A 10833-nucleotide genomic window follows, 5' to 3' on the forward strand; every position below is an offset into this window, starting at 1 on the left:
AGATCTGTGCTATTCAGGACACAGGAAGCTAATGGTACAGGTCTAGATGGTGATGTTACGGATGTCCTGGATAACTTCTAAAATGATTCCCCTTCTCACTCCCATCACACACCACTTCCTTTGGACTTTTTAATACTTGAAATGTTCATTATGCACATAATGTACTGGAAATATTGCCCAAGATGTCTTCCAGCAATGGGACAGGAGAATTAAAGAGAGCGGGTTCCCAGACAGTGGTGGCAAAAGGACAGTAATCTTCTAGCTGTATCCCTGCTGGATCCGATTTGACCTCTAAACCAAGAACATGTGCACCACAACTCACAAGTCCATGCTCCATGGTTGCATGAACTTGGGCAAATCACCGTCTCTCTGTGCCTCAGTTTCCTCATCTGTAAAATGGGAATTGTATAACCTATCCTCCCACCTCAAATGAGTTAATGTGCAAGAAAGCACATTAGGAACCCAGGCCTACAAATATGAATCATTTGTAACACATTCTGGCACTGCTTACTCATTTAAAAAGAAAACCTGATTGGTGTGGTTTTGTTAAAAAAAAAAAAAAAAAAAAGCAGCAGCTCCATAAACATGTTACACCTCAGTGCCTCAAAGCTCTTGGCACACACAGTAGCCACATATTTGTAAGGAGCAGTTTTGGATAATCACTGATCTGAGGTTGCACTTCCATAGCATTCAGGGGGACTTGGGCCAGGAAAGGGGGTGAGATCACATCTAGGTTTTCCTCTGACTCCGAGGAACTGCATTCCAGGTTGCCTGGTCAATTCTACTCGTTCCCTCACTTCTTAAGGCCTCTGCCCAAAGGATCTTGTCTTCACAGGGCTTCCGTGACCCTACAAAAAACAGTGGTCCCTCTCCCAGCCCAGCCCTTTTCTCCATAGCACTTACTGTCTCACATACTATGTCTTTATTTAAATTTATCTCTCTATCCAATGGAATGTAAGCTCCATGAGATCAGGGAGTTTGTTTTGTCACTACTTTATTCCCCAGCATCTAGCAGAGTGGCTGCTATATAGTAGGAGCTTAATTCACTGAATTAAAGAATGATGCTTCACCATCTTGGTGACCCCTGAAATTTCAAGATTAAGTGAAAATACTGTGAATTAATATATTCAAAAATGTCCCAAGCCACTTCGGAAGCTTTTAAAATTTTCTTTTATGAGGGATTTATAAAAATCAGTTCTGCTTTTGAATTTCTGTTACCCCTCTCCAAAAAACCATCCTTAGAAGATCACAAGATATGGCAGCAAAATGTTTGCTGGTGCCTCTTGTTACAAAAGTGCAATGCAAATTATATTTAGATGTTCAAATGCTTCTTCTCTTCATCTACTGGGCCCTATTGAAGCTAAAATGCATAGGGGTACCCAACAAAATTCATTCTGGAGTAAAATCTGAGATATTAAATGGTCTCTGCTCTGAATGGAATAGAATAAATTCCCCCAGAGGGGCAATTATTCTTTGGGCTACAATAACAGCAGGTACAGCAATATATAACCCCAGGGGCCAGAGGAAACTCTGCCAAGGACTGAAAGTTTCCCACCTCTGCTCAGCACACTGTGTTTTAGGATACCCCACCCTGCTTGCGCATACTTAGCTAATTGGTATCTGTAGCTGTGCCCACCTCTTTTCAAAACACCAACAATCTAGCCCAAATCCTTGTTCCTCCTGACCCAATTCAAAGTTAATGTTTGGAGAATGAGAGAGCATGCATGTGTCTCTGTGTGTGCAACTCGTGTGTTATTTCACTTGGATAGTTTGCTTTGGCAAACCGCTCCCAGCTTGCAACGTTTTGACAGATTGAAGGCTACCAGGGCCTTTGGCAAACAAATCACACACTCCTTTCCAAGTGGCGGCGGTGGCGGGGGAAGCTACATTCCTACCAAGACTTTCCGATTCACCTTGCAGTTGAAATAACCTAACATTTCACACCAACCAAAAAAAGAAAAAAAGTTATGCCATCTACCCAGTGCTGTTCGAGGTTTTAAACACTCCATCATTTCATTTCCCCACGTAGAAAATAATGCTCATTGACATTTGGTACAAGATTTACATCATGGAACTGGAGCTCTGGGCTTCTGTATTTGCCTTGGCCAATCCCTCTCCACCCCTGCTACCATCTCAGCGGCAGTGAGGGTGGATACCGTCACAGCCCCTGTGTACCTCGAACTACCTCAATGAACTCAACACCACTTGGGCATATCAAGTAACAAAACAAGGAAAATAAGAAAAAAAAAAAAAAAAACTACTTCCTTTCTTCCTCAGTTAATACAACCCAAGAGATGTTTTGGGAGCAACCAGATCACTAATAAAATTATATCGACCTTAGCAAAAGAGAGCCAAAAAATCTTAGCATTGAAGTGAAATCCTGCCTAGTGCACCCTGGAGATAACAAATGTTTGCTGGCCGGGCACGGTGGCTCACGTCTGTAATCCTAGCACTTTGGGAGGCCGAGGCAGGCGGATCACTTGAGGTCACAAGTTCGAGACCAGCCTGGTCTCGAACACAGTGAAACCCTGTCTCTAATAAAAATACAAAAATTAGCTGGGCATGGTGGTGTGTGCCTGTAATCCCAGCAATACTCGGGAGGCTGAGGCAGAAGAATTGCTTGAACCCAGGAGGTGGAGTTTGCAGTGAGCCGTGATCACACCGTGATCACACCATTGCCCTCCAGCCTGGGCAACACAGTGAGACTCCATCTCAAAAAAACAAAAATGTTTGCTAAGCATGCATTTCACTATGCTCAGCTCAGCCCTCTGCCTTCTTCTGACAACAGTTAAGCGCCTGTAGTCCCAGGTACTCAGGAGGCTGAGGCAAGAGAATGGCATGAACCCATTTTTACAAAAGAAGCATTTGCCATTTGATTACCTCCACTTTCTTCCTCACTCTGTATGAGGTGGGGAAGCCTGGTGGCTTCACAGCCTCCTTTATTTTCTGCCACTGCTTGCAAGAATCATCAGAAACCAGGTGGATGCAATAAAGCTGCATTCATCCAGTCCCACCAGAGGATATTCTAAATTTCAAAATAAATGAAGCTGACCACATAAATCCCAAACTAAAAAAAAATGCATTCTATTTATTTCCTCTGTTTTCTTACACAAATTCATCTGAGCTTAAGAAACCTTTCCTAGATGGCTCAGAGCACCAAGGTGAATATCAATTTGTGCAGCCCAAGGTGGCGGTCTTCAGCGCACAGCAGCCTTGGGCTTGACATCTCCAGACACCTAGAGCTTTTTGAATCTGGTTGGCACTTAGCTGTCTCCTTCCTGCTATCAGGTGTTGTTTACTGTACTGTCAGTGACCCTGTGTCCTCTTAACTGGGCTCCCTCTGGATCTGCCTTGGTCTTGGAAACATTCAGATAACCAAGCTGCAGCCAAACCAAGACCAACAGGCCCGGGAAAAGGCCTGCCTGGCTCGCGCAGAGTGAAGTATTTCCATTATAGAGCATGGACTTAAGGACACATATTTTAACTGCAAATTGGTTTTTATCGCTTGTTTCCAGGTTCTCAGGTTTTTGCAGCCATTTGTATTTTCTCGACCAGTACCTCTGGCAATGGGAGGTGTTCTATCACAGTACAGCTTTTTTTTCCTTTTTTTTTTTTTTTTTTTTGAGACAGAGTCTTGCTCTATCACCCAGGCTGAGTGCAGTGGCAAGATCACAGCTCACCACAGCCTCTATCTCCCAGGCTTAAGAGATCCTCCCACACCAGCCTCCTGAATAGCTGGGACCACAGTTGTATGCAACCACACCCAGTTAATTGTTGGTTTGTTTGTTTGTTTCTGTAGAGCCAGGGTTTCATCATGTTGCCCAGCCTGGCCTTGAACTCCTGGGCTCAAGTGAACTGCCTGCCTCGGCCTCCCAAAGTGCTGGGACTACCGTGAGCCACCGTGCTGGCCTACACAGCACAGCTTTTAAAGACACAACACCCTTTGGTAAATTTCCCTCCTCAATGGCAGGTTTCTTGAAGAAATGGTTTCTGATACACCTTTGCAGCAAGCCAAACAATCCGCATAATCTTGACCCATCCTCAAGACTAATAAATATCAACTGAATAAAAGAATGGAAGGATAGAATAAAGCGAAGGAAGAAAAGGAGAAAGAGAGGAGGGAGGAAATATCAGTCACTAAAGAACGTGCTGCTGTCCAGGGGTTTAAGATCAGCGTGAGCAAGATGGTGAGATCACATCTCTACAAAAAACATTTTTTTAAAGTTAGCCAGGCCTGGTGGCACACACCTGTAGTCTCAGCTACTCAGGAGGCTGAGGTGGGAGGATCGTTTGCGCCCAGGCATTTGAGGTGGCAGTGAGCTATGACTGTGCCACTGCACTCCAGCCTGGGCAACAAAGAGAGACTCTGTCTCTAAAAAATAAACATTTAAAAAAAAAAAAAGTGCTGCTCTGTGACAGTTTTCATGAAGAAAATGTTTTCTTTTTTTTTTTTTTTTTTTGAGACGGAGTCTTGCTCTGTCCCCCAGGCTGGAGTGCAGTGGCGCATCTCGGCTCACTGCAAGCTCCGCCTCCCGGGTTAACGCCATTCTCCTGCCTCAGCCTCCCGAGTAGCTGGGACTACAGGCGCCCGCCAACATGCCCGGCTAAAGTTTTTGTATTTTTAGTAGAGACGGGGTTTCACCGTGTTAGCCAGGATGGTCTCGATCTCCTGACCTCGTGATCCGCCCGCCTCGGCCTCCCAAAGTGCCGGGATTACAGGCTTGAGCCACCGCGCCCGGCCAAGAAAATGTTTTCTAAGTGCATCCCAGAATTCCCTGTTGGGAAAGCCAAAAAGCTGGGAAAAGGAAGACAATGGCAAAAAGCAGATTTCTACAAATTGGAATTACTGGTTCTAATCCCTGGCAGGAAGAGGAGGGGTCAATGTTAACCCAAGGCATAAAAATACACTTAGAGATATAAGGAATGGGTAATTGGCAGCCCAGTGATCACACCTTGACTCCATTGAGCCTTTTTGGGTACAGAATGTTCTAGCAAATCCCACAGTCAAGGAGTGAGTGATGAGGACAGGATCCAGGTACAGGGCTGTGCCAGGCATAAAGAAAAATCAATACTGTCTGAATGCTTGCCATCATTTTACAGATGGGGGTTTGCCAGGGCAGTCCTCCAAAAACCTATTTTATTTCCTCCTAGCCTCTATGCCTACCACTCAGATGGCTCCTCCCGGGCTTCCCACAGACAAGACTGCGGCAGATTCTTCCCTGGGACACTTGCACACTTCTGCACCCCCCAGATGTGCTGTGTTCATATAGTGTCAACCATGTTCCCACACCTGTTTATGCCAGTTGCTATTGCTTTGTAATGACATAAGTATTCAAATAGTACACAAACCCATGAAAGCAAGCACAAGAAGAAAGAGCATTTGTTAGTTGTTTCTACAAAAACGAAGTTAATTGCTTTGGAAAGATTCAATAAAGGCAAGCAGCCAAGATTAAAAAAAAAAAAAAAAACTACTGGCAAATTAGGTGTGGATGAGACAACTGCAAATGATTAGGGGCAAAAATAATAAAAATCCAGAATCATTCTGGTACTCAGACTGCTTTGCAAATGTCTTTAAATTCTCACTGCACTTTAAAGAAACCCAAATGGAAACCTCAGATAATGCTTATGGGTGTGGTTTGTGCAAGAGAGACAATCAGGGGTTCATGAGCAAAGAAAGGCCCATGGCCCCAAATCAAAAAACTGGTGAATGGATGTACATGTGTTTTAAGTTAAAAGTAAACTGTCGAAGGTGTGTGTGTGTTATTTGTTTGATTTCCATGCTTCACCCTACTTTTGTAATTAACTAGCTAACTATCCTGGTCAGGAAAGAGAAAATTTCAACCTTATCTGTTGTACATAAAAGGTAGTTATTAATTTATTCATTATACTTTTCAACAAATATTTATTAAGCATCAACCAAGTAGTAGTTTAGATGTCAGTTACACAAATTCTGGCCTGCCTTATTAATACCATGAAGTTTAATACTTGTGATCCAGGCCTGGCCTCCCCTTCCCTTTGCTCCTCTTCCCCTCCTCCTCCTGCTCCTCCTCCTTCTCCTTCCCTCTCCTTCCTCCACTCCCTCGTCCCCATCCTCTTTCTCCCCATTTCCTGATCACTGGCACAGGGACACTAATTGACTCCACGACCCCACACAATTATCACATATTTCTTTACCCCTGAGGGAAATTTCAGTTTTCACTGATCAATTGTACCTTAAATATCACTATTTGGGGCATTCTCTTTCTCACACATAAAAACACGTTTTCTTAACCCCTTTCTTCCCTTCTGTATTCAGGATCTTTTTCAATTACTCCTAAGAACAGCTACCTTTCTCTTTCTCATTTCCTCAACCCTTTTGATCGTATTTCTAAGTGCAGTAGCTGACAGGTATTAAAGTAATAATACTTTACTGAAGTATGTATCAAGGAAAAGAAAAACTTTACGTTTCAGAAGACTAAAACCAGACACTTGACCTAGGGCCATCAACCTATAAAACCTTTAAAATAATCCAGAAGCCTCCCTCATAAGGTCTATAAAAATCACCTTCTAACTCTGTAATCACTCTCATTACATCTGTAATTCTTCAAAAACTACTGTTCAAAATAAAAATCACCAAAATCAATTTTATTTCCTGCCAATTTCACTCCTTGTTTGGCATTTGATAGTTCTGTTTTTCTCTTTGCTTTCACTTGAAATATAAAATATGTCAACCATACGAAAGCACTCCTTGAAGTAAAGGAAGAGCACCTGGTCAAGCAGACTGGCTGCAGAGATTTTGTTGGCTGGCCAGGTCAGGTAGCCATCAGCATTTATTGTACTGTTCTAGGGACAAAATTGTGTTTCCCTCCTATCACTCACTGAACAAACAAATAAAGATGTAATTGTGCATCCAAAAAAAAAGTGCATAATTTGGAGCAAGTCTTTAAGAAACATAAATAATTCTGTATCATTTAGTGCCATTTCCTTTCTAATTTTTAACAAATGACAAACATTCCTTAACGAGGATTAGCCTACCCTTTGGTCCACATGGACTTTCATTGCCCTGAATTTTGCATGGCATCCAGAGCTTGTCCAAGACTCAATGATAATTCCCAACCAGATCCATCGAGAGTTAAAATCTTAGTGCCTCTTCTGCTACTAGGTTTAACTGTGATTCTTTTTATTACTACACACTCTGAGCAAGGCAGAGATACTCTTGCGATGTTAATGCCCAAGGCTTCTCTGTCTCCTTCAATGAGGAGGAAGCTGGTTTTCTGTTTCTCTGTGGATTGGCAAAAATTGGGGAGGGATTTTTAAATGAAATCTCTGTGTATCAGAGTTGTGACTCCCCTTAAATGTTCTTTCAGGGATTTTCTTGGCAGCTAATTCCTAATTTTAACCTGTTTTCTCTTTAGGTAGAGAAATTCTCCAGCTTTTCCAATTGATCTTTAAGCATTTGGTTGCCTCGATAAATATTAAAAAATCCCTTAACATGTGTGTGCGTGTGTGTGCGCTTCTCATCAACCACTTTTGTCAAAGACCTCTCACGCTTCAAGTAACCATAGCCCTTTTCCCCATAACATTCTGAAAAGCATTTAAACAGAAGACACTCTAGTTTTGCTTCTTTTTCTCTTAAAAATATATTTACATGGCCCTAAAAACAGGGATGCAAAATGGTTGATGTGCACCTGGTTTATGAAGAAGGGAGTTTGATGGGAATCTCAAGCTGAGATCTCCTAAAGAATCAGCCGTCCTCATAATTCACATTTTCTTCCTCTAATATTGACAGCACAATTCTTGGCAAAATGTCCCGCTGAGCAGCTCTGTTCAAACAATCCCTGCAGCAGGACTCTCGTGCTGGAGGCCTGTCAAGGCTTCCAGAGCTCCACCACGAGGGTAGCATCTAGCTTTCAACTACTCCCATCCTGCTAATTTCCCTTCTGTGGGCAATTTCCTTGAAATAATGCACAGTTTAGAGGTGAGTTCCCCAGGCCTCCCGCAAAGGGAGATGACCTCCATACCACACACCCTGCTCAGATCATTACAGGAGGCTGTTTGCAGGGGCATTAATTAAAATTCCAGGACATAGCTATTCCTACTTGGGAGGCAGAGGTGGAGGATCGCTTGAGCCCAGAAGTTCAAGGTTACAGTGAGCTATGATTGCGCCACTGTACTCCAGCCTGGGTGATAAGCAAAATCCTGTCTCTTAAAAAAAAAATTTAAAAAAAAAAGAAAGAAAAAAATCCAAGACATTAAGAAAAAACTTTGCAAAAGGGATTTCCTCCCAAGAAACTCCCTGCCTGTGCAGCCTGGGTGGCCACATTTCTGAGGGTCCTCAAGCACTTTTAGGGGCCTTTTTGATGACAGCCAGACTTACACAAGCTTAGCACATGGTGAACCTACCTTTCATAATCTGCTTGCCCTTTTCGAACCAGGTCAATAACCGACTGTGACCTCCACTTCTTTGTCCTACATGGGGTCCTGGTGCTTAAAATGCCGTGGTCCTACAGTGACCCTGTGGGCCAACTGCATTTCTCACTACCCTATAGTTTTACAACAGTATTTTGGAACTTCCACAAACTAGATGCATATTTCATGTCTTCAAATATCTTTTAAACTCTTTTTTAAACTATAGTTTTAAAAAAGCACACATGCTAATTTGTACTAGCTGCCAACTTCTATCCTAAAGAGACCACCAAACATTCACTTGGTCTGTCCTCTTCACGGCTCAATGTCATACAGCCTTCAGAATGAAGCTTTTTCTTTCCTTTCTGACCATATCTGACATGCATGTGAATATGTCATTGATAAAGAGGTTTGTAGTTCTCTGCAGGTGTTTGGATTGCAGGCCTGCACACGTCTGCTCATGTAAAATCATACAAGCAACTACATACTAAAGCTCACACACATGCACTGTACTCAGTTAAATGCCAGGCATTAGCCCAAGGGCATCTGCTTGGCAAATGCTCTAGCCCTGGTTGGCCAACCACCTGTGGCACCATCATATGTAATATGTTATATATTACAGACCATTTTACTTTCTAAGTTCTAGGCATTTGGGACTAATGTACGGTTATGGAAAAAAAGACTACAAGATATCATAATGATATCTTGTTTCAACTTTGAAACAAAACGTTCTTCCTTCCCCTCATTCCAGATTCTCAATCAATTTATTTAAATAGTATCCTAAAATAGTATCGCTTCTCGGCCTTTTGGCTAAGATCAAGTGTAGTATCCTAAAATAGTAAGATGAGCTTTATCACAGAATTTTTACCAATTGCAAGTACTTACCTATATGGGTTAGGATTTTCTTAATGCTATGCAGCTAAAACAGCTGCAAAACAAACTAGATGCTAGGGCAGATATTTAAGCTGCCAACCATAAATCCTGATTTCAAATGTTGGTATTTATCAAAATTAATGCATTGATCTCATAATGTATAAATATTATAAATTTAAACTTATAAAGTAAATTTATATTAATAAAATACTGTCATTGTCTATTTTATATATTGAGATTTTGCATAGGATTTTGATTGAAGAATTTTTAAAAGGCTCTGTCAGCCATTTTAAAAAGTTTGAAAACAACCTCGATAACATGGACTACAGGTGCAATGCTCAGAGCCCTTATTCTAACTCTGCACATAAAGGAAGGTGACAGCCATGATGTAAGCCTCTGAGCATTGGTTTTCTGATCTACACAAAAGGGATAATCGTACTTACTGAACTTGCCACGCACGGTTGATATAAAGATTGAATTTTAAAACGCAGGTAAAAGTCAAAAATGTTTTTCAAATAAGGGACAAGAGGGAGCACCATTTTAAAATACCAGATTCAGTCAAAATCTATGGCGTTGCAACCAGAGAAGAATTTTTTTAAGTTTTTTAGAAAATTGTATTATGCAACCATGGTAAATATATATTGATCTAACCCCACCTCCAGGGTTCAAGTGATTCTCCTGCCTCAGCCTCTCCAGTAGCTGGTATTACAGGTGCCTGCCACCATGCCCAGCTAATTTTGTATTTTTAATAGAGATGGGGTTTCACCACATTGGCCAGACTGGTCTCGAACTCCTGACCTCAGGTGATCTGCCTGCCTCAGCCTCCCAAAATGCTGGGATTACAGGCGTGAGCTGCGCATCCGGCCTAAAAAAATTTTCTTGAAGGCTAGAGAAGGTCTCCCAGAAGACAGTAGATTGACTTCGACCCCAAGCCACTCAGCACAGCACACAGGTCTCAAGGCCTTGGAGACCCTTATGAATAGCAAACTTTTACACATGTGGACGTATTATATCAAAAATATCAGTCAGCTACAGACCCTTAAGATCACTTACTTTAAGAAATGACATAGTAAAATGCAAATATCAAATTTCTTATTCTCCTGTTTTTTTAAAAAAGGTTCTTCACTTACCTGAGAGACCTCATGAAATGGGAAACCATGATGCTGGGGGTCCAGGCAAAAGCAAGGGCTCTTCAGAGACGTTGCCAATTTTCTGCAACTGGGAGTTGCGTTCAAGTCCTACAGAAATGAACAATGTTATTTTTAGCAACATTTACTTAGGAAGATTCTAGAAGCATAACAGGGTCAACAAAACCAGAAATGAGCAAATGGAAGATACTAAAACAAAAGTGCCCAGTTATGGTTACCAGGATTTCCCAGCTGAAATCTGATTCTATATGAACATGAGGTAACAAGTTCACAACACAACCGGCACAGTGCCTGACCCACAGAAGACGTTCAGTAAATTACTATCAGAACGATCACCTCAGACTCTGAGCTAACAGGGGAGCTGGTGCTAGGCACACTTGTGCTGGAAATCCAGCCCCATCTATTACAAGCTATTTGACCATAGATG

At 42.1% G+C, this 10833-nt stretch overlaps 1 protein-coding gene and 1 pseudogene across 1 annotated transcript in view; one reads left to right on the plus strand and one right to left on the minus strand.

The window, feature by feature from the left end:
• Positions 1–10496, minus strand: part of THSD4 (thrombospondin type 1 domain containing 4) — a 663778-nt gene extending 653282 nt beyond the window's left edge. Inside the window, exon 1 of the mRNA XM_032174674.2 lies at positions 10389–10496. Within this exon, the coding sequence (XP_032030565.1) occupies positions 10389–10417 (29 nt within the window). The 5' untranslated portion in view covers positions 10418–10496. The remainder of the gene's footprint in view (positions 1–10388) is intronic.
• LOC116482834 (U2 spliceosomal RNA) lies at positions 9176–9309 on the plus strand (annotated as a pseudogene).
• Positions 10497–10833: the final 337 nt, after the last annotated feature.

This window comes from Hylobates moloch, unplaced genomic scaffold (assembly GCF_009828535.3).
Source record: "Hylobates moloch isolate HMO894 unplaced genomic scaffold, HMol_V3 SCAFFOLD_14, whole genome shotgun sequence".
In the NCBI taxonomy this organism is placed as follows: Eukaryota; Metazoa; Chordata; class Mammalia; order Primates; family Hylobatidae; genus Hylobates; species Hylobates moloch.